Genomic DNA, 25,085 nt, shown 5'->3' with positions numbered 1-25,085 from the left:
CAATACTTCTTTTCTCAGGGAGAGGAGACTGGAAGTGGTTTTTCCCTCTCTTGGCTAATTCTCATCAAGGGAAATTGAAAGAGATAGCTCTTGGTCAAACAACTGGTCAGCCAACATCTATGTTATGTGTATGGTCAGCTTATAGGAATCTGTAAGTTCTAGATCATGCTGAGACCGTGCTGATTTGTCACCTCTTTACCCCCACCCCCATGTCTTTATTAACTGACATATAAGGCTTGTCTTCCATCTCTGAGCCAATCATACAGATCAGAGTGGAGGAGGGAGTGGGCATGCATCCTGCAGCTCAGTACAGCCTCTTTGACACTTAAGCTCTTAGCACAATCTAGAGCTGATAGATTCCTTTAAAGGTGGTAAGTTATTGTCAACGATGGTTTCTTTAAATTGGAGTCACACAAACTACAGGAATATCCACCTACTCTAGCAAGCAATAAGGCACAAAAGGCCAATAATGTTTATAGCAGATTACTGATGAAAGTTAATGTGTGTGTCAGTAAATTTTATTTAAATATATGCATACTTTAATGTGCATTTTCACCTTTGGACACCTTTTTACATGATATTGTATTTAATTCCCTGTTTCCCCAATTTCCTATTGATAATAGATATATTATTCCAATGTATTTGTTAAGATTGTCACTACACTGTTGTATAGTATAATGAGTATATCAATATATCAACTGTTCAAAATCTAGTATAGGAATTCACTTTCATGACGGGTAGTTGGGGAGCTCTGTAAGGGTGCATTTTCTACGCACCAAGATTAATCCAAAGACATTAAAGGAAAGTTCGCACAGAAATACAAGTGATCACCCACCACTGTGCCACGCTACGGGACATGGACAAATCAAATTTTGAGGAAGGGAGTCAGCCTAAAACGTTGGTATTGCTATTTAATGTTTCTCCATGATATTAAAGGGGTAGTGCGGCGTTTCAAAATTATTCACAAAATAACACACATTACAAAGTTAAACAACTTTGTAATGTATGTAATGTATGTGAATGGCCCCCTTCCCCGCATTCCCCCCTCCCGTGCTAGACCTGGAAGTGTGATGCACTATACTCACCTGATTCGAGTGGACCCCCGTCCGCCATCTTGGGACAATGATGTCATCTTCAGGAGGCCAGCCCCCTCTGCCGCATCACCAGCTGCTTAGCCGCGATTGGCTGAGCACAGTTATGCTCAGCCAATCGCGGCTGAGCAGCTAATGAGGCGGCATAGGGGGGGGCGGCATGAGGGACGGCTGGAGTGGTTCGGCCGGCCTCCCGAAGATGACATCATTGTCCCAAAATGGCGGACAGGGGTTGACACGAATCAGGTGAGTATAGTGCATCACACTTCCGGGTTTAGCGTGGGTGGGGGGGGGGGGGAACATGGGGAAGGGGGCCATTCACTAACATAAAATACATTACAAAGTTGTATAACTTTGTAATGTGTGTTATTTAGAGAATAATTTTGAAACGCCGTACTACCCCTTTAATTGCAAATCACTTGCAAATACGGACTTCCGATTCTCCTGTCATGTCTTTATATGTAAACTGGTGCCCAAAGATGAAAATGCATCTTAACAATCTGTGTTACCAATTAATTTATAAAATGACAATGAATTAAATCAGATATAGATGGAGCAGAGTGAAATGCATCATCTGAATAGGACCTTGATGTCTTGATGGACCAAAGCACCTTCAGCTCGTGGCAGCAGTAGGTGAAGGCAAATGACAATTCTTCTGATTGTTATTTTTGATAAATGATAAAGCTGACCTTTTGCTTCTACAATTGACTTTTTAAATAGTTTTTGAAATCGAATTATTTCTAATAATTACAGGTATTCTTCTGCAGTGCCTGGAACTAGATGAACCTGTCTTGTGAGCTTATTCTGCATTATTTAATGGCATTTTGCGTGATTCCTAACAGGACGATATCAGATGAAGTGTCTCATGCGTCAGAGATGTCACTAACAGAACCGTATGTGGAGCACAGTCATAAATATTCATGTAGTAGACATAAAGGTTCCATTCACTAACACGTAGCTATAGTTACAATGAGATTACCTTGATTAGAACAATATTAATCATTTAATAAACTCAATGAAATACGTCAAGACATCTGACAAGTCAATCAGTGTACAAAACAGACTGTCGCAGTAACTCACTAAACCACTGAATCACTAAATCAGATTATCAACCTTTAAATAATACTTTTAGTCATGTACCATCAGTTAGCAGTAAATCTATATTAAAGACTCTCTTTAAGGTAAGGTACCACCCTAAACCCATGTGCATAAAGCCTCAAAAGAGTGGATAGGAGAACTCCCTAAAATCTGATCTCAATGGCTGTATTAGGGTGCAAGAAGTATGTGTGAGCCCATTAAGTATTGCTCGAATCTGTCTGAAACTGGAAGTCTCGGCATTCGATTACCAGTGGCTGAGAAGATGATTTCAGCCCTAGTGTGTGAGTCCTGGAAAACATGGATTACCAGATAGCAGGTACAGTAATTTCAGCGTTTACCAGCTATCTCCAGATAATCAATATTTACCTATGAGGGTTAGCAACCAATGAAGAGACACATTAATGATATAATTTTAAATTTAAATGTGACATTCTGGTGACATCACCAAAGGCCATGTTTGCAGATGTCACTTACGACCATTTCATCAATTATGTCACTTGGCACAGGTGACTGGTGTGTTTGGACAGTTTTTAAAACAAGAAACCTGCAATAGTTAGTCTTAGGGCCGCATTACACAGCCCGATATTGAGGAAGAAGCGAGCACTGACCTGTCAGCTCATAGCTCCTCGAGTGCATGTTCCTCCTCGAATGCATGTTGGCTGATCGTTGCCTTTTAACATGACATATGATACCAAACGATCAGTTGTCCAAATACGGCCAATATTCCTTGGTGTAATAGGGCCCTTACTAGCAGCACATTACAACTATACAGCACGAACAACTGAAGAGTAAAAAAAAACGTATTGAAAAAAATTGTGTCAATATTGTTTAATTGCCAATGCCTGGGTTCACAATGGCTTTGAAACTATAACTGAAAAAGTCAAGTAATACCAAGTGTCCTGTGTGTGTGGCAGTCTGATTTGTCCCTATTAGAGATGAGCGAACCTCAAGCATGCTCGGGTTAGTCTGAACGTACAACACTTGATTACCGTGGGATGAAGAAGTTGGATGCAGCCCTAAGGCTCCATGGGAAACATGGATACAGCTATAGGCTGGGTTCACACTACGTATATTTCAGTCAGTATTGTGGTCCTCATATTGCAACCAAAACCAGGAGTGGATTAAAAACACAGAAAGGATCTGTTCACACAATGTTGAAGTTGAGTGGATGGCCGCCATATAACAGTAAATAACGGCCATTATTTCAATACAACAGCAATTGTTTTAAAATAACAGAAAATGTTTCCCATTAAATGGCGGCCATCCACTCAATTTCAACATTGTGTGAACAGATCCTTTCTGTGTTTGTAATCCACTCCTGGTTTTGGTTGCAATATGAGGACCACAATACTGACTGAAATATACGTAGTGTGAACCCAGCCTATGATAGGCCGTATCCATGTTTTCCAGAACCCCCTAGGGCTGCATCCAACTTCTTAAGCTACCGGTAATCAAATGCTGCACATTCGGGTTCGGACAAGCCTGAACATGCCTGAGGTTCACTCATCTTTAGTGTCTATGTATACTTATATTGGTAGTTTCTTAGTTGCGCAGATACCTAATGGTCACGGTTTCTAATGCTGCATAAAAAAGAGAGCCTTTTCTATATCAGATCTTCTGCTAAACAGATCATTGTATGTTCTGGTCTAAGAGCAGACCAATGTGATGAGATTCTGCAAATAACAGTGTGCAAAGTAAAGACCTACCATCTCCACTGCAATGGCAGCCTAAGCAACAATGGGATGCTTTACCCCAAAATATAAGATCCACTGTAATATATAATGTTACACCCTCTTTACTGGTTTTGAGCATTAACCATAGACTATGCTGGGAGTAGTAATTTTGTAACCGCTAGTGAGCTGCAAGGTTTACCATAGACTTCTTCTAACCACCATCTGCCGACAGTAGAACCAGCCATAAAGGCACTATTTTTGATTGGTTTGTAATCCAGTTTATTAATGGAAATAGATTACTGTTAGTGATTTTCACAATCATTGCTTAAGCACACATGGCAGCCGTCTTGATCTTTAAATAGAAAGTGCAAATAGTCCCTACGGATTATTTTTGATGTTATCCTTAGTCTATGAGACTATGATTGACTAGAGATTCAAAAGAAAAGTACTGGGTGCTTATTCCTCCCCATGTTTCTCTTCACTAGTTAATATAAAAGTCCTTCATTTGAAGATGAACCAAGTTTAAGGTGACACCAGGTTGTGGCTAACTTCCAAGTACATACTATTACAGGCAATTCTTTTGAAACTATAACTAGACCAGTTACATTTTTTAAATTTGTTCTTCATATTACAAGTATCTTCAGTAGTAAAGATTGCAAAGATTAAAATAATGGAGGCGATTGTCTACTGTAACCAATAACGAAAGGAACGAGATTATCTATCCGAGGCTTGATAAGGAACGCTAAAGGGATTTGAGGTCGGAGAGAAGATAGTTCCTCTTGCGTCTGGTCAAAATGTTTGGATCTTGTACTAAATTAAAGTAGCACATTCATATTCCGCTCCTCTAAATGAATTCCTGAAAATAATAGCAACTGATGTCTGGAGTTAAATAAAGCCATTGCTTAAAAGCCTTGTGCGATGAAAACAGGCATACAATCCATTACAGTAACCACTCCGCTCAAGGCTATTGGCAAATTGTCCTCCTTAGAGAACAAATAAACCCACAGATTTAAATAAAAAATACTTTTTGTAGAATAAAAAAAATTCAAGACGACAGCCTCTTGAATGGTCTAGTAAAACCATTACACATGGCAGACTCATGGCTGTCTGGGACTACCAGTGATGTCTCCTTGCTGGTTTACCCGAAAATACCTCTTTGTGTTGCATGCTATTACCAGAGCTCTACTATTAAAGAGGCCTTGAAAATGTGCTGCCTGAATAAAACATGCAAAATATTTTTTTCCTAAACTTGTCTAGATACTGCTCCTTTCCTTTTGCCAATTTTTAAACCGGGAGACAAACAGTGCAGCATAATATAACCACATGAAAGCCATGAACTAGAAGTTGTAATGGGTAAGCTATATCAATGCGTTAAAGTGAATCTGTCGTTCTAAGTAGAGATGATCGAACACTGGGATTTTGCAGGTTCGAGCGAACTCGAACATTCTCAAACCTGCAACATTTGATTTCCGATGCCTTCCTGGTCCGTGGAAAAGGAGGAGACATCCCTATTACCTAGGCTGAATTCCAGAATTCCAGGCGGTACTCGGGTCTTCTGCTACGGGTCCGAGAATGTTCAAGTTCGCTCGAACCTGCAAAATCCTGATGTTCGATCATCTCTAGTTCTAAGTTGTTGAAACTGTTAAGTAGATGTTAGGACAAAGAGACACATGGTATCTCTTATATATCTGTCTGTGCTTTCATAATGTACCAAATATTTTAATTATATGGTGCAAAGTTTCAAAGAGGTGTTCCCAAGTGCTCAGGGCTGTAACAGCTCTTTGTTCCCCATCTCATCCTTATCTGTCAGCTCAAAGAACTTTTAGCTCTGCCTTTAAATTTCATTCAAGCACTGTGCTTAGAAATTGTGGAGGTGGGAGAAGTGAAAACAGTGCTCGAATTCCAGATGACTGTCAGTCAAGCAGGGATAGGGATGGAAGGGGGAGCGAGGAAGTGTTACAGTCTTCAACAGTTCAGGGACTTGAGAACACCTCCCTAACACTTTGCACTAGAATAAAAACCATTTTCTAGATTCTGGTGAAGCCATGTTAAGCAGTATGCCACACTTCTCTCAGAGAGTGATGCAACACTTGGACAATGCACCAATAAGTATGCCCCAATGGGTCACTTGCATTTTCTTTAACCCTCATATAGGACATTAGAAATCCAGAAAAGGGCTTTATTCCACATTTATTAGGATCCCAGACAACCTAAACTATTTGAAATTAAACAATGGGACATCTTGGGAATTTAAGGTGCTTCTTTTATCACCATTTAGCCAGAGGATAGCCTCATTTCATTAACATTGCTGGCCTCACAGGGGTATTTATTCAATGCTTTATGCTTGACCCTAATTTCTAAAAATAAAGGAAGTTGACTTGACTGTAATATTTGAAATTAAGAAGGAATTTTCCCATAGTATGGGGCAACTGGAAGAAGGCAAGTCATTTTTGCCTTCTTCTGGTCATATGATATGATGTGACTATAATGCCCTTACAAATTTTAAGTTGATGAACTTAGTCCTGACAAATAATACCACTCACAAAATTCCAGCATATACATATAGTCTATAAATTATTGTCTAATACATTTTTGTCATATGATCATGCCCATAATGCAATGCAAAAAAAACCTCCAAAAACATTAGACTGTAAAATGTGTTCAGGATAACAATAGTGAGAATTACAAATAAAACTTAGATTAAACGTTCCATAAACCATCCTAATACAGCACTTAAAACAATTAATAACTAAAATGATTTGGTCAATGTAATTTTTGGGGTAAAAGCACCTCATATGTTTTGGATTGTACATTTAATTCCCTATTTTCTATGTAGTATTAGAAAAGAGTTATTATCAGCACTTCAGAGATTTGGAAGATAAGTGACTCGGTGGAATTGGGCACAGAACATATTTGTTAGTGATGACTACCCGAATGTTCATCTACCTTTACTGTTTATAAAAATGGCTAATACAAGTTACATGAGCAGCACAATACACATTGTAATGGACCAAAGCTATCACATATTATATCTAAATGTGTACCTGTTACTTATAAAACATTGGTAAACCCACTATGGCTCAAATCTTTCTAGGTGGTAATTTTCAACACAAAAAGTTTCCAATATCTACACTTACACACCATGAAAAAGGTCTATGTCTCAAGTTTTATGTTCAATGCCTGTTGTTCTAAGCAACTATTGCTTAATATTCTTGGTGATAATAGTTGGCCTCCGACATAATCTCCAACTTCTTTCGATGAGAGCGCCACATCTAAATTCAGATGATTAACACATCCCAAAAGCTTCGGTGATCCATATCAAACCTCCATACAAAGTTTTCAAAAGAATGGATGGGTGATCATAAGATTATGCTTCCCTGATATCTTATTATTCCAGAATCGCTGACTTCAGAGTTGAAACGTTATGGACACTGTGAGATTTAAGTGCCTCTGAATTCTTCAAGATTATCTTAAAAACTGTAAAAGGTTGTCTTAGACGAGAACGGCTTCTTCTAAGCCCTAACTGCTGCGATATGTCTTGATGATGTCTTTGATGATACGTCTGCAGATAGGACAACAGGCATTGTTCATCTTCTTGAGTTTCAGGCCACATGTGTAGCACAAACACATATGTCCACAGGAGTAGATGACCGTGTCCACCAGGTTCTCATAGCAGATGGTACACTCATCGCTCCAGGATCCTGAGACAGATGGTGAGAGTGGGGATTCGGGCATGCTCACTGGAGAGTTTGGAGCTGTTCCTGCACGAGAATTTTGTAGAAAAACAATATGGTGGTTACCACTTAGTCTCTAGTACATTTATATATTATATCATTCACTACATATTAGTAAGGTCAGCACTAGTGTTAAGTGGACTTGCCAAACTATTCAGGTTCAGCAACGTTATACAAACCCGAACACTCGTCATTTGACTCCCGGCATCTGGAAAAGTTGAATGCCGCCATAGGGCTGCCAGCAAACCATTGATACAGCCTATGGCTATGTTCACACTACGTAAAACTACGGCCGTAGTTCTCGCCGCAGAACTATGGCCGTAGTTTTGCGGGGTGGGACATAGCTTTATTTTTAATGGGATACCGGCCGGAGTGTACACACATCGTATACGCTCGGGCCAGGATCCCGTGCGGCGCCGGAAAAAACTGACGTCATTTTTCTGCGTCCGGAATTCAGTGAATTCCGGCTGCAGAAAGATCTGTCAGTTCACACAGTGAAGCGAGCGGCCCCGGCCGATTGATTCACTGTGTGCTATGGGAAGCTCTGATGCGGATGCACGCTGATGCGCCCGCATCAGAGCTCCGCCGCCGGAAAGATCACCCAGCCGGTACTTAAGTACCAGCCGGGATGATCCGGGCTAAGTACCGGCCGTAGTGTGAACATAGCCTATGACTGTATCCATGTTTTGCAGTACTTCTTACAGCAACATCCAACTTCTCTAGAAACCAAGAGTCAAATGCTGAGTGTTGGGGTTCAGAATATTAGAATGTAAGATTCTGCACTCACCATTTATAGAGTTACACAGGGGTCCTGGGCCGCTACTGTTGAGTAGGGGATCAGAGCTGCCACTGCACAGACCTGTAGGGCTGTTTGGTATGGATGTAGGAGAACTTGGAGTTGATGGCTCTCTGAGATCAGTTGCTAGCGTGGACCCTATAAAAGAAGGTAGCACAATTATACCATAAATATCTTTGATATCTTTGATGGCAATATTGCTTTAAGTCATAATCTGACTGAGTAGACATGTCCTTGTGGTGACATTGACACCAGGAAGTGCTTTGAAATAGGACATGGCACCACCAGAATTGCAACGGGGATCAGGTAGTTTAGTACGTGTCTTTTAGTCCTGACTGAACCTAAAGTATAGTACCCAGGCAACCCTTTTAGACAAATGTTAAGCCTCAGATTATTGTGGTGCATTCTACAAGAGCGTGAAATGCTTGCTCCAAGTGTCGGCAGAGGCAGGAAGCAGAGTGCAATATCTGTATTGTTATATAATGAATTATTATGTGTTTTGGACAAGCATGGTTGGTTTCCAGCCTCACACACAGTAAGCATTAATTGACTAATATGCCATACGTCTACTATATATGCAGAAAAATATGGCATTCATTAAAACATTATCATAGAACAGTCCTGTGATCACATTCATGTACCATTAGAGATGAGCGAACCGAACTATCGGCATTTGATTAGCGGGGGCTGCTGAACTTGGATAGTCAATGACTATATCCATGTTTTCCACGTAGCCTTAGGGCTTTATCCAAGTTCAGCAGCCACCGCTAATCAAATGCCGAAAGTTCGGGTTCGGATCGACTCAAGCATGCTCCAGGTTCGCTCATCTCTATGTACCATTAATATGATATGTCATTGCACCTCCACATCATCTAGAGAGCCTACAGCAAACCCTACCAATGGTATTTCCAGTAGTTGAGTGATCACAGTTCATGTAAAAAAGCTGCTTTGTGAGTAATTCCCAAAAGCAATTGGTTTTACATGAGTTTTACATGAAAATAACACCTAGTAGCCGTAATGGACTATGACAAGTGCTTGTAGGCTAATCTCATGCTTGTATATAGAAGAGGTTTGGCATTGAAGGTGTAAATCATCTTGGCCGTGACTGAATATATAAATAGTGACGCTAAGCACTGTGAGCGTTCTAAAAAACTATGTTGCAGATTTTTCCAATTCAAGGGAACCTGTCACCAAGACAATGCTATCTAATCTATCACCATCATGTTATAGAGCAGGAAGAGCTGAGCAGATTGATATATAACTTTGTGGGAAAATATTCAGTATAACTTGTAACATGTAGATTGGAATCCCTGCTCGTTTTGTGGTAAGGAGTCCAGTGGGCAGGGTCACTCAATGGACTGGACTCTTATCATGGAAACATCAGAGATTTAAATCAATAAATTATAGGTCACACTAAATATTTACCAATAATGATATATATCAATCCGCTCAGCTCCTCCTGCTCTATAATAGCTTAGGTAGCATTTTCATGACGACAGGTTTCCTTTAACATGAAAAGGAAAGTGAAAATCTGCAGTGCAGGTGATGTGCCCTACAGGTACCACTCTTGTTGCACTGGGTAGCATTGTTTGGTCTTTGCAGTCATTTTTTTTTGGACCAGTTCTCATAAAGGTCAATGAAAATGCTGAGATACTGGATCATTGTTGGTGTCCGGGTGAGGGCTATCACATGCTGTCTCATGTACTGTACATTACAACATTCCTAAGTAAGTTCTGTTTATTTGCTGCATGCCGCTGCCTGCGATCCTTACTTCCCAGCTCTCATTTTTAAGGTTTTTCACCAGTGTAATGTTTTCTTCATTTGCATCCGCTAATGACTTTAACAACTATTCTGAATAATACATAAGAATACAACTGCATTATTAAAGTGATACCACAGAGATCTGACTGCACACTACTCACTGCTGCTTGTTGTTAAGAGTCAGGGCTTTGTCTTTACTTACTGACTTATTATCTTATAACTAGTAATGACTGCAAGGTCACAAAAGGCCAATACCTATAAAATGACTTATTTTGCAATACACACCAATGGGCCATAACATTAAAAGCATGTGTCTAGTATTGGGTATGTATCTTTCGTGCCACCAAACAAGCTCAGACCCGCTGTGGCATGGACTCCACTAGACTGTATTAGGTGTATCTGGCATCAGGATATTAGCAGCAGATCCTTAACCAGTGCCATAAGGGGTGAACCTGGTCTGCAGCAATGTGTGGCATGTGTCATAGCAAGATTCAGATAAATGTCAGGAACCATTATTTCCTAGCAGAACATTGCCCAGAGCATCCAGTGTGTTTTCTTCTCACAGTGCATATGCAGTGGGCAGCTATAGTGCGGCTATGTGACATATACATGCCCAACCATCCAACTTATGTAAAAGTAAACATGATTCAGGCCAGGCCACTTTCTGCCATTGCTCTTTATTCAAGTGACTTATCAGCCGTCTGTTTTCCACTCCGTGTCGCTCCTCCCCAGGTGGCGGGAAAAGCTGGATCCAGTCCTGGGAAACTTCTAGGATTCTTGCCACACCCCTCCCCCCACCCTCCAGCTGCTGATTGACAGTTGACTACTCCATGAATAGATAACTGCCAATCGGCAGCTGGTGGGCAGAGTTTTCTGATTCTCATGAATAATGAGGACTACTGGGCTCATGCACATAATGGAGAGGACTACTTATTGTCCATGTTATTCAGAAGGATATCTCTGAATCAGCTGCACAGAACAATGTAAGTAATACATCATTCTGTTCAGCTTCTCTGTCACTAGTTTATGCCACTCTTGAATAGGACAACTAAGGATGGTCCGAACAGAGTTCGGTTCGGGTTCGTACGAACCCGAACTCTCGGTAATGATTCCCGCTGTCTGCCCGCTCTGTGCAGCGGGCGGATCCAGCGGGAGGACCGCCTGGAAAACTGGGATACAGCCATAGCCATAGGCTGTATCCCAGTTTTCCAGGCGGTCCTCCCGCTGTATCCACCCACTCCACGGAGCGGGCAGACAGCGGGAATCTGATGCCAAGAGTTCGGGTTCATACGAACCCGAACCTCAGAGGGTTCGGACTATCCCTAAGGACAACATAACCCTACTGACAGTCTCTTTAAGATTAGTAAAAGAGTGTTTATAAAAATTCAGCGGTCTGATACAAAAAAGCACAACAAATCAAATAAAACCAGAAAAAAGGGCACAACACTGAAAACAATGTCAGGAGACAAGTAATGACCCATATGTTTAGTGTGAAAGTAAGAACAAAACCAGACTAACCTGTTAATAATTAGAAATGAATGTTAGCTGACCAGAATGGATAGTCGCCACTTCCCATGATCAACAATAAGTCCACTTTGGACCACTTTAAGGCTATGTTCACACAACATAACTTTTGTATTAATCACAGGCGTTGTGGCCGATTTGGAGCAACGGCTGTGTTTAATACAAAAGTTACATTGCACTGCAGTCAGAAGGAATCCCGGACGGAGTGCATACACAGAGTATACACTCCAGCCAGGATCCCTAGCAGTACTAGCTGGGATATATCAAAAATGTCAAAATAACATAACATTATAGGAAAGCTTCTTTTTCCCACCTAGAAGGGAGCAACATGTATATGCATTATTATGTATTATAGACCTGATAATGAACTAGATATATATATATATATATATATATATATATATATATATATATATATGTCTGCATTACTGCAGTATGAACCTCCAGGTGGCAGGTACAGGTTGCCAATGTCAAGCATTACAGACTCCATAGTAGTTGCATGCCCTTGCCTCTGAGGTAGATAGAACACTGGTTCCTAACTGAGTTCCTATTACAGATAGCAAGGCAGGGATTTAATTTTTTAATTGGTAAGGGTTTTTTATGTATTAAAATGTTGAAAGTGCCCATCCTCTTGTCTTTGTAACTAAATATGAGTTTCCATTAGATCTGGAAATGGCATAAGCAGGTATATATTTGAGAGGAGTGGGTGCAGAATAAGAGAAAAATAGATAGATTTTTATAATAATATTAATATCTAGTACCCAGCACATACAAATATCCAGCACATTTTCCATACAGTTTTTCTGACGACAATCTTCTGTTTCTATCTTGTAATTTGAAAAATCCCCAAAAAATGAATCTCTTACCCAATATGCGTATCTGCATGATGGCTCCATGTAGACCAAAGAACATCCATAAAGGCTGAGAACAGTCCACACAAACTTGCATTCCAGTACTGACCCCATTATGACTCAAATGTAGTTCACCTTCTGCGTTTATCACAAAGCCCAATATGTCCCCACTCTGAAGAGGAACCAGCACTCGACAGACAGCCCAGAACTCCTTTCTGTCAACCAACGACTCTGGATTGTATGGAAGGTCACTTGGTCTCAAAGTGCTGGGATCACAAGATGTCACTCCATAAGACAGACTACCGGACCTTGAGGAGTTTGATTTGTTTATCTTGACAAAGATGGTTTCATTTATTCTAAGAGATCTATTGGTGAACACTAAAGTCCGTTCTTCTCGGGCATGCTCCAGCCTGGCCACAGTTTGGTCATCTAAAGTCTTGATGTGAGCCCCTCGGAGCTGATGAAAGCGGAGATCACTCTCCAACTGTGATGGTAGTAAGTGGGAATGCTGTGAGTTGAGAGAGTTCTGTGGAATAGGACACATTGCTGTCATTGACTGAAAGTTTTCTTCCTGTAAATTCAGGTCACACAAGCTGACAGACAAGCGAGTATCTTCTGTTTCTCTTCGTAGGGATGGACGGGGGATGGAGGTGAAAGATCTTGGACGTACACAGTCAGGTGGAATAATCTCACTATCTGTGGATTTAAAACAAAAATCAGAATTAGCAATTTTTATTTTTATTAACTGTAAATGCATGATTTTTATTTTATATTGAATTGCATATCTGTAGAGAATATCAAAAACATATATTACTTATGAATGGATTTTTTTCTGCAATATTACCTCCTATACAATGTGTACATCAAAAAAGATCATTTGGTTAATAAGTTATTTACCATAAGGTACTGATTTACACTGTACTGGTACCACCAGATGGAGGAAGTGAGATGAGATTCTGCAACCCAATACTTTTGAATTTAGCTTTGATTATAAATGTTATGATTTAACTTAAAGGGGATCTGACACTAGGTTTATGCTGCCTTAAATGAGGACAGCATAAACTAGTAACAGAAATGCTGAACACATCGGTGTATTACTTACATCATTCTGTTCAGCCGTTCTCCTAATATGCAGGAGAATAGGATTCTTGCCACACCCCTCCCCCGCCCTCCAGCTGCTGATTGACAGTTGATGCCTATACACAGCATGGATAGATAACTGCCAATCAGCAGCTGGTGGGCAGAGTTTTCTGATTCTCAGGAATAATGAGGACTACTGGGCTCATGCACATAATGGAGAGACCTACTTATTATCCATGTTATTCAGAAGGATATCACTGAATCAGTTGCACAGAACAATGTAAGTGATACATCATTCTGTTCAGCTTCTCTGTCACTATTTTATGCCACTCTTGAATAGGACTATCACGATCCCCGTGACTTAGGTTCTGGCTAGTAGGCAACCGGGCTCACCTCGGACCGTCTTGGATCAGCTACCAACCAGAACCTAACACCCAGTTACACGTTTTCTGCTGCCACCACACGTCACAATAAGGCTGACGTGACACCTTACCCTTATGCACACCTAAGGCAACTACAAATTACGTCTATCACAATCTTATGGTAATCACTTACCCCTGGTAACGTTTTACTTCAGAGACATAGGGCCTTTTTAGAACACAGGAAAGCTCTTATTAAAGTGAAATTTAATATCAAATAAAAAAGGACAGTGCATACAGTACAGGTCACAATAAAAAAGAGATGGTACAAAATATACAGACACATACATACACAGTAAAAACAGTTCTTAAAATAAAAAGGAGAAAACCAGAACCTACTTTGCTATCGGGCTGTTTGGAACTGGAACGCTATGGGGATTAGCAGGAACGGCGGGCCAACACACTCATAACAAGTTCCCCAAGTGTTGAACACTCTCCCATCATCCTCCCTGCCTTATCAAGCATGGTGAGAGCAGTTGTCTCCCTCCCTCCTCTGACCTCACAGGGGGGGTGACAGGGACTATGCTAATGAGCTAATGGTCCATCTTTTATGACCGGAGACGCTTGCCTGAAGATTTTCAAATCCTCATAACTTGGCTGGCGCATTTCCGATCAGCATTCCAGGGGCATCAAACTACGGGGCATCACCTGCCGGTCACGGGCATACCAACCATGGGTCTGGTGTGTACCCGATTAGGGGAGTTACAGGTTTCCCTGGGTTCCCCTAGAGCCACTTTCTTGCTTTTACAATGGTGGGTCCCTCTCCCTACCCTGCTGACCTGTAGCGAATCTCACCTCTGGAATATGACAGCTTATCATCTTTCTGAAGAGGTCAAATATCTCCATAGACGTCTACAGTGACCTCTGATTGTCTCCTGCGTGAACTCTGGATGCATATTGCAGCCAGACCCCTTGTCATAAAGCCATTACACCATGAGGACGTTTTATTGCCCCCCCAGTCTGGTAAGAGATAAGCGAACCTGTTAATATCCAGGACTCTCACTATATGGCCCCAATCCATCTAGCCATGACATCTAGTGCCCAAAGGAAAACAGGACACCAGCTTCAAAAAGAAACAAAAAAAGTGTGTGTGTGGGGGGGGGGGTGAGGAGCTTTGCCAAATATGAGTGATCAGGGATATTTTATTCAAGATCGTGAATATATATTGATCATCCTCACACCTCCCCCTTTGAGATATGGCACGGGACTATTGATCCATCCATCAATATCCCACGCCATCCTCGACCACTTCGCCCTGCCGGGACAATCCATCGGCATTACCATGATTACTTCCCTTCTTGTGTTGGATGGTGAACTCATACTGCTGCAGCGCCAAACTCCACCTCAGCAACTTCCCGTTGTCACCAGCTACCCGGTGTAACCAACTCAGAGGGTTGTGATCAGTAATGACCGTAAATCGGCGCCCATACAGGTACGACTGTAACTTCTGCAGGGCCCACACGATGGCTAAGCACTCTTTCTCCACCGTGGCGTATGCTACTTCCCTAGATAGCAGTTTCCTACTCAGGTAAAGTATGGGATGCTCTTCCCCTGCTGCATTGACCTGACTGAGCACAGCGCCTAGGCCATATGCGCTGGCGTCAGTCTGGACGATGAATTGGCGGTTAAAGTCGGGGCTTTGCAAGACTGGTGCGCTTGCCAGGGCCTGCTTTAGCGCCGTTAGAGCTTGCTCACAATCTGGGGTCCAACTAATCACTTGTGGCAATCTCTTTTTTGTGAGGTCCGTTAAGGGTTTTGCAAGAGTGCTATAGTTGGGAATGAACTTCCTATAGTACCCTGCAGTCCCTAGAAAGGACATCACCTGCTTTTTGGTCTTGGGGGTGGGCCAGGCTACAACAGCCTCCACCTTACCTTGTTCAGGTCTCAAGGTCCCTCCCCCTACTCTGTGTCCAAGGTACTGGACCTCTGTCATGGCCATCTGACACTTTCCAGGCTTGATTGTCAGCCCGGCTGTTTGGATCCGCTGTAGCACCTGTGACAGGTGGGACAGGTGATCCTCCCAGGTCTGACTAAACACAGCGATGTCATCCAGGTAAGCTACTGCAAACCCTTCAAACTCCTCGAGCAGCTGGTTAACCAAGCGCTGAAATGTGGCAGGGGCATTCTTCATGCCAAAGGGCATGATGACATACTCGTACAGCCCAAATGGCGTGATGAAGGCTGACCTCTCCTGGGCTTCTTTGGACATGGGAATCTGCCAGTATCCCCTACTTAAGTCCATAATCGTGATGTATTGGGCACCGGCGAGCTGATCCAGTAACTCTTCAATGCGGGGCATCGGATACGCATCGAACACCGTGATGGCATTCAGTTTCCGATAGTCCCCACAAAAACGAGTTGTCCGGTCTTTCTTAGGGATAAGAACAACCGGTGAGGCCCATGAGCTATGGGATCTCTGGATCACGCCCATGCCCAACATTTCCTCTATCTCCCTCTTCATGTCCGCCCGCACCTCTAAGGAGACCCGGTAGGCTGACTGTCGGATAGGGAGGTGCGCACCCGTGTCTACATGGTGCACCGCAAGGCTAGTCCTCCCTGGTTTCCCCGTGAACGTGGACAGGAAAGGGTTCAGCACCGCCCACAGCTGGGACTTCTGGGTCTCTGTTAGCTGTGGGTTCAGCTGGGCCTCGGCTAGGGTCCCCTCGGTCTTTGCGTCAGCTACGACGTCAACTAGACTGTCACTCTCCCCTTCCTCTGGCAGACTGCACACTGGCATGACACACGTGTCACGCTCCACATGGGCCTTGATCATGTTAACATGAAACACTTTGTGCTTCTTGCGAATATGATCAATAGTGACGACATAGTTCACATCATTCACCCGCTGGTGAATGGTGTAAGGACCTTCCCATGCGGCCTGCAGCTTGTTTTGAGGCATGGGTACTAGTACCCACACCTTTTGTCCGACGGTGTAAATGCGCTCTCGGGCATTTCGGTCGTACCACCTTTTCTGACTATCCTGCGCCTGGGCCATGTTCTCCTGAACCAGGCCGGTCAGGGTTTCCATCCTCTCCCTGAATCTTAGTACATAGTCTACGACCGAGACGTCAGGGTGACCCACTTCTCCCTCCCAGGATTCCTTGATGAGATCTAGGGGACCCCGTACTCGTCTTCCATAGAGGAGCTCAAACGGAGAGAACCCAGTGGATGCCTGAGGTACTTCTCTGTAAGCAAATAGCAGGTGCGGGAGGTACCGCTCCCAGTCCCGTCCGTGGGACTCCACAAGCATCTTGAGCATCTGCTTGAGGACGCCATTGAACCGCTCACACAGACCATTAGTCTGTGGGTGATAGGCACTGGCGACCAGATGCTGCACCTGTATTTTCTTGCAGAGGCACTCCATCAAGTTAGACATAAACTGTGTTCCCTGATCCGTCAGCATCTCCTTAGGAAATCCTACTCGGGAAAAGATGGTGAGAAGTGCATCCGCAACTTTATCGGCCCTGATGGAGGATAGGGCAACTGCTTCTGGGTACCTAGTAGCATAATCTACCACGGTAAGAATGTAGCTTTTGCCAGAACTACTGGGTACTGCTAACGGTCCTACAATATCTACGGCCACCCGCTGGAACGGCTCATCTATGATCGGTAAAGGGATGAGGGGAGCCTTGGGAACATGCCCAGGCTTTCCCATCCTTTGACAGACCAGACATGACCGGCAGAAGTTAGCCACTTCTTTTCCCATACCCGGCCAATAGAAACGCTGTTTCAACCGGTCCTGGGTCTTGCGGATACCCAGGTGGCCTGCGAGGGGTATCTCATGGGCCACTTGCAGTAGTCGCTCCCGGAATGGACGAGGCACTACCAGCTGCCTACTCTGCACCCATTCCGGTTGATCCTCGGTGGGAATCATCTGCCTATAGAGACGGCCCTGATCCCAGGTTATCCGCTCGGTATCCGATTCAGCCGGGGTGCTATCAGCCAGCTCTCTCAGTTTCTGTAACGTCCCATCAGTCAGCAAAGCTGCCTGAAATTGGGCCCAGTCACTTTGAGAGTTGCCAGACATCACCTCGTCTGCTCTAATGCCTTGAGTCAGCTGTGAGCTGTCAGCTGACCCTCCAGCTGCTGGTATACACACCGCAGGGGGGCTTCCACTCACTGTGTCAGAGTGGCCCCGCCCACTACGCGTCACCACAGCTATGTACTTACAATCTGTTCCGCCCACCTGCTGAGGATCAGGGGTGAGGGGGACAGATGGAAGCCTGGTACAGTCCTGGTTATATACATCAGATTCATTACCTATGTCATTGGCATCAGGATTAGTACCCATGTTTATCACATTTAAAGGGTTAGTACAAACAGTGAGGTCATCTTTATAGACCTCCGCACTAGCACCAACCAATGAGGGGGATTCACACGAAATGCCAGGAACCTGTGAATCCTCCCTGACATCAGCAGGTACATAGTGGGAGACTAAGGAACCAAGATCAGTGGCTAATAAGACATCCGTGGGAATATGATCCGTCACTCCCACCTCCCTTATTCCACTCCCAGCCCCCCAGTCAAGAAATACCCTCGCCATGGGCAAAGCGGGGCTCACTCCTCCAATCCCAGTCACAGTTCGTGTTTTCCCAGGGATTAAGTCCTCTTCGTTCACCAGTTCCGGGCGAACCAGGGTGATCTCCGCCCCAGTGTCCCTCAAGCCCATCGTGATTTTGTTACCCACGGTAACGGCCTGCATGTTATCACTAAGCTTCCCTCCCCGTCCACTTACGAACAAAACAGTAGATGGGGAAACCGGTGATTTGGGCACAGGGGTTGGTTTCTTCCTCTCGGGACAGTCTCGACTAATATGTCCCCCTTTGCGACACATAAAACAGATGCGGGTATCAGCAACAGGTTTGGTGGGGACCACAGGGGTAAAACCCCCAGAGGGTCGAGTAGCAGGGACAGAGTTGGTAGAAGTCTGCTTACCCCCTTTCCAGCTGGTCACTGCCGGCTTCTGATAGTGCGGGGCCCGATTGGCGGTGTACGTGTCGGCCAGCTTGGCTGCTTGCGCGGCATCTCTGGGTTCTCGGTCCAAGATGAACTGACGAACTTCTGCGGGACACAGGTGCAAAAACTGATCCTTGACCATCAGGTCTTTGAGATCCTCAAAGGTGTGGATAGACAGTCCTTCGATCCACTGGTGAAAGTTGGTGTTCAATCCATCAACGACATCTGAGTAACTGTCATGAGGTCCACGCTGCATAGCCCGGAATCGTTTCCGATACATCTCTGGCGAGAGATTGTATTTCTGGATGAGGGCTTGCTTAATGGCCTCATAGTCACTGTCCTTGTCTCTGGGCAAGGAGACAAAAACCTCCAGGGCTTTGCCTCTCAGTCCTGGGGTCAAGTACCGCGCCCACTGCTCACAAGGCAACTGGTACTGTCTGCAAATTTTCTCAAAGCCTCTGAGAAACGTGTCCAGGTCCCCATCCTTCTCCATCACCGGGAAGTAATCTAAACGGGGTTTAAGGTGTCCCGTCTCACTGGACTCACGGTTGGGTGGGAAATTACTGGACCTCTGGGCACGTGCTAGTTCCAGCTGATGCTGCCTCTCGGCCTCTGCCTGTCGTGCGGTGAATTCTCGTTCAGCTTGGCGTTCGCGTGCTGCTGCTGCTGCAAATTCCCGTATAAGCTCCAACCGCAAAGCTTGGTCGCAGTCGGCCATCTGTTGGAGAATCAAAGGTAAAGGAGAGTCCGTACCATTCTGCGGACTGGCGCTACCAGTACGTTGGTGCCCCATTGATTCCAGAACCGGACCCTCTGCTGCCTCCGATGATGGTGTGGAGACCACAGGCTGCTCTGGCCGGGCATCATCTTCCATCAATGCTTGGATCAGCTGGTCTTTACTGCGATTCCCTCCTTCCAGACCTCTTTGCTCACAAAGGCTGCGTAGCCCATCTCTCGTGTAATTTCGATATGCCTCCGCCATTTTAGCAGGGATTTGCCAAATAAAAGATAGGATAGAAGAACAGGGAACAGGGGAGGGGAAAAACTGTTTCACGTATATATATATATATGTCTGTTATAACCAAGTGTATGCACTGAGAGCCTTCCTGTAGACTGAGAAAGTCTGCTACAGATAACTCAGCCCTTAAGTGTACGGAGCAATTTATTACTCCACAGACTTAATGTTCTAAGATATCCCACCGCTGCCACCAATTTGTCACGATCCCCGTGACTTAGGTTCTGGCTAGTAGGCAACCGGACTCACCTCGGACCGTCTTGGATCAGCTACCAACCAGAACCTAACACCCAGTTACACGTTTTCTGCTGCCACCACACGTCACAATAAGGCTGACGTGACACCTTACCCTTATGCACACCTAAGGCAACTACAAATTACGTCTATCACAATCTTATGGTAATCACTTACCCCTGGTAACGTTTTACTTCAGAGACATAGGGCCTTTTTAGAACACAGGAAAGCTCTTATTAAAGTGAAATTTAATATCAAATAAAAAAGGACAGTGCATACAGTACAGGTCACAATAAAAAAGAGATGGTACAAAATATACAGACACATACATACACAGTAAAAACAGTTCTTAAAATAAAAAGGAGAAAACCAGAACCTACTTTGCTATCGGGCTGTTTGGAACTGGAACGCTATGGGGATTAGCAGGAACGGCGGGCCAACACACTCATAACAAGTTCCCCAAGTGTTGAACACTCTCCCATCATCCTCCCTGCCTTATCAAGCATGGTGAGAGCAGTTGTCTCCCTCCCTCCTCTGACCTCACAGGGGGGGTGACAGGGACTATGCTAATGAGCTAATGGTCCATCTTTTATGACCGGAGACGCTTGCCTGAAGATTTTCAAATCCTCATAACTTGGCTGGCGCATTTCCGATCAGCATTCCAGGGGCATCAAACTACGGGGCATCACCTGCCGGTCACGGGCATACCAACCATGGGTCTGGTGTGTACCCGATTAGGGGAGTTACAGGTTTCCCTGGGTTCCCCTAGAGCCACTTTCTTGCTTTTACAATGGTGGGTCCCTCTCCCTACCCTGCTGACCTGTAGCGAATCTCACCTCTGGAATATGACAGCTTATCATCTTTCTGAAGAGGTCAAATATCTCCATAGACGTCTACAGTGACCTCTGATTGTCTCCTGCGTGAACTCTGGATGCATATTGCAGCCAGACCCCTTGTCATAAAGCCATTACACCATGAGGACGTTTTATTGCCCCCCCAGTCTGGTAAGAGATAAGCGAACCTGTTAATATCCAGGACTCTCACTATATGGCCCCAATCCATCTAGCCATGACATCTAGTGCCCAAAGGAAAACAGGACACCAGCTTCAAAAAGAAACAAAAAAAGTGTGTGTGTGGGGGGGGGGGTGAGGAGCTTTGCCAAATATGAGTGATCAGGGATATTTTATTCAAGATCGTGAATATATATTGATCATCCTCACAAGGACAACATAACCCTACTGACAGAATCTCTTTAAGATTAGTAGAAGAGTGTTTATATAAATTCAGCGATCTGATACAAAAAAAGCACAACAAATAAAACAATTTTTTTCCAGAAAAAAGGACACAACACTGGAAACAATGCCAGGAGACAAGTAATGGCCCATATGTTTAGTGTGAAAGTAAGGACAAAACCAGACTAACCTGTAAATAATTAGAAATGAACCTCCCCTATTCCCACCTTATCTTTGCAGACCAGAAATGCTATCATCACTACGCACAAGCATTGTAATGGATATATACTGGCTTCAACTGTTTTAAATATGAATAAGATGTCTGCTACTCAAGGAACAGTAAAAAAATGGTTAAAAATGTGTCAAAGAAACCACATTAGAGTTTAGAAGAACTTCAGAGTTAAATATACCTGTGATTGTTTCTAGACAGGTGCAAGTTTTTGGGGGTCTTTGTACCCCAGGTCACGTGCCTGAGGGTATATAGTTAATGGTGTTGTAGAAGCTCCAAAAATGTTTGGAGTCTTCCTTTGTGCAACAAAGAATTGGCAAAGGTGTCTGCCAATAATGTTTCTGAATTGTTCATACAACTGCTTTACCGCCCAGATTTATCAATCTGCATGAAAAAAAAAAACTGGTGTAATTTTCCGATAACAACCGATCACAGCTCAGCTTTCCATAGCTTAAATATCTCTAGTAAAATGAAAGCTGAGCTGTGATTGGTTGTTTTAGGAAAATTACACCAGTTTTTGTTTCACGCAGATTGATAGATCTAGGCCAAAGTATTTTAAACTGCATTCCTCAAAAGTCCTTTAAGTAGGAGCAGGTTTCAGAAAAGGTTATAGATCTACATACCTATACTGTCCTTAGAAGTTTCATCTACATTACTGATATGTTTACTAAAATGCTGACTGATCATGAATTCAACAGGGAACTTACACAGTTACATTTTTAACCTTAAAAAAATAGCAAAAATTCAACTGAAATTGGAATCTAGAAGTTGGTCTCTGATTACAGGACAATATCCAGATAAGAGCCAGGTATGTTACATGCTCAATTAAATGCCGTCTGTTTAATGTGGAACTGAACATGAGCCCTGCGGCTTGGATATAAGAATGTTTCTAGAACGTAATCTTAAATCTCACAATGTTCTGATTTATTAGTGCCTGGCAGGCTTTCGCACATTGTCCCCGGGATCTCCTCATTGCTAAAATTTCAACTTGAGGACCTCACATTTTTACTGATGACTAAGCAGTGAAGCGACTATAACATAAACACAAATGGAAATGGAGACTGTCCAGATGCTGAACTACAACATCCATCATTTATAGGAGCCTGGAACGCAGATTGGAAGGGCTTGTCCACTTCTAGACCACACAGATTTTAAAGGGATACTTTCAGCTAGAAAAAATGTCCCAAACTGCTTACATGGTTCCATAGCTATATAAGTAGTCAGACTATCCATACCTTTATTGTAGTTGTCTGAGGCTGCAATCATCTAAAAAGTGCCTTTTATAAACGCTCATAGAGGGTCATAGAGGTGTGGTCAAGGCACTTTTAGAACAGAGCGGAAATTAAAAGCACTTTCTTTTAGGCAATTGCAGCCTTATAAGGCTGGGTTCACACTATGTATATTTGAGGCTGTATTTGTGAGGCTGTATAGCAACCAAAACCAGGAGTGGATTGAAAACACAGAAAGGCTATGTTCACATAATGTTGTAATTGAGTGGATGGCTGTCATTTAATGGCAAATTTTTGCTGTTATTTTAAAACAACGGCTGTTATATTGAAATAATGGCAGTTATTTACCGTTATATGACGGCGATCCACTCAATTTCAACATTGTGTGAACAGAGCCTTTCTGTGTTTTCAATCCACTCCTGGTTTTGGTTGCTATGAGGACCTGACTTGAGGACCAAATACTGCCTGAAGTATACAGTGTGTGAACCCAGCTTTAGACAACTACAATAAAGGTATGGATAATCTCACACTGCTGGGTTTAGGATGGCTTTTCTACTGGACAGTTTCCCTCTATTGGACAACGTTTTGTTACATGTGCTTTATAAACATGTAGAGATGTAGAATACATGTGTGGATAGGGCTAAAGTAGGCAGCCTATGGCTCTAATACCGTGTTTCCCCGAAAACAAGAAAACCTCCTAAAATAAGACACCCTCATCATCCCACCAACTAGCCTAAAATAAGGCACCCTTCGGAAAGTAAGGGACCCCCCAAAAGTAAGGCTGCTAAACACCCACCCGACCCAACCCCCCCCCCCCCCACTCACCTAATCCCCATGGGCGCTGACAGCCGGTGCCGCAGGCACACTGTACCATGTCACCCACATTCGTCCGCACGTCCTGCCGCAGAGAGCTGGGGGGGAGAGAGCCAAGTGTGGAGAGAGCCGAGGCGGGAGGGAAGGTAGAGACAGCCGAAGCAGGAGGATGGGGGGTGGAGAGCCGCAGGGGGAGGCCGAGGGGAGAGAGCTGACGGGGGAGGCCGGGTGGTTAAAAATAAGACATTCCCCAAAAATAAGACATAGTACCTCTTTGGAAGAAAAAAATCCATATAAGGCATGTTTTGGGGAAACACGGTAGAAGAACTGGACCATGACTAATGGTAATAAAAACCTGAAACGCGTCGGTATTTGGTGCTCTTTCTGTATCGTTTAACTGCAGTAATAAATAAAAAATTTGGACTGAGGGAGTGAGAGAAAAAACTGAATGCTCAGTGCCACTGACTGTGACTGCACCATCTTCCTAACCTTCTCTTCCATTGACCATTTCATGTCCGCCAGCAAATAGTCACTTCTTTCTTCATTCCTTCAGAACAGCAGTGTTCCCTCACTCTATAAAATATAAAGGAATCCATCTTTTCTAGAATTTCAATTTGGGCAAGTTAACTATACGCCACACATTCATACTGGTTTATAATGTATCTGAGATCTGCATGTGTTCCCGCAACGGCTGGCAAGATTTGGCTATAACAGATACTGACTGGCAGTGAAATGTCTTGTTAATTTGTTTACTTGCTAGAATGAGAGCAGACCCTAGTCATAGCATCTATAAAAAGCTCTCAGTCGGGGGCTATTTAACTCCATTTAATCATCCACCGTCTTCAAAGCTGAATAAAGAGGCTATTTATTACACAGAGCGGATCCATGGAGCTATATTACTTTAAACAGCTTCTATTCTTATCCATGAAATGTCAGACACCACGCTACAGAAAGACCAACACCAGAAATAAGTCCAGCATTTCAACGTTTATCCTCTCGCTAGGAGAAAGCTACTTCATTGCTTGGACAATGGGACAAAGGTCACATGGGCAATCCATCAAAGCTGCCTGATTTCCCCTTATAAAAGATCTAAGATGCCTTCATTTATTATTCATGAACACTAAGATGTCAGTCTATACATTTACATGGTTGATTCCCTATGAGAATTTAAACATTAGAAAATGAATTATATTAAGCTCATCAGAGAGTCCTGCTGGTGGGCACCACTGTGATCGCTACAATTCACAGTAGAAGCCAGCCGCAGGTGCTTAATATTGCTGCAGTGCCTCCACAGGAGAAACAAAGTATTACACACACTGAATTACATTGGTGGATTAAATGTGCTGGATC

At 43.5% G+C, this 25,085-nt stretch overlaps 2 protein-coding genes across 4 annotated transcripts in view; both read right to left on the bottom strand.

Annotated features, from left to right (window-relative positions):
- Positions 1 to 3,589: 3,589 nt before the first annotated feature.
- The window catches only part of NEURL1 (neuralized E3 ubiquitin protein ligase 1), a 190,008-nt gene continuing 168,512 nt past the window's right edge, over positions 3,590 to 25,085 (bottom strand). For all 3 annotated transcript variants that reach the window (XM_069980235.1, XM_069980236.1, XM_069980237.1), the window contains exons 4-6: positions 12,544 to 13,224; positions 8,384 to 8,530; positions 3,590 to 7,623 (exon numbers count right to left, since the gene is read on the bottom strand). In XM_069980235.1, coding sequence (XP_069836336.1) covers positions 7,382 to 7,623; positions 8,384 to 8,530; positions 12,544 to 13,224 — 1,070 coding nt within the window. In that variant the 3' untranslated portion in view covers positions 3,590 to 7,381. The remainder of the gene's footprint in view (positions 7,624 to 8,383; positions 8,531 to 12,543; positions 13,225 to 25,085) is intronic.
- LOC138798915 (uncharacterized) lies at positions 15,250 to 19,997 on the bottom strand. Its single transcript, XM_069979532.1, has one exon. The coding sequence runs from the start codon at positions 19,963 to 19,965 to the stop codon at positions 15,250 to 15,252; it is 4,716 nt and encodes a 1,571-aa protein (XP_069835633.1). The 5' UTR covers positions 19,966 to 19,997.

This window comes from Dendropsophus ebraccatus, chromosome 8 (assembly GCF_027789765.1).
Source record: "Dendropsophus ebraccatus isolate aDenEbr1 chromosome 8, aDenEbr1.pat, whole genome shotgun sequence".
NCBI classification, from domain to species: Eukaryota; Metazoa; Chordata; class Amphibia; order Anura; family Hylidae; genus Dendropsophus; species Dendropsophus ebraccatus.
Note: the sequence above shows the minus strand (reverse complement) of the source record. Positions and strands in the feature narration are given on the sequence as shown.

Bases quoted from the DNA above. Each gene is read 5' to 3' on its own strand.
- LOC138798915 (XM_069979532.1), bottom strand. From the start codon at position 19,965: ATGGCGGAGGCATATCGAAATTACACGAGAGATGGGCTACGCAGCCTT.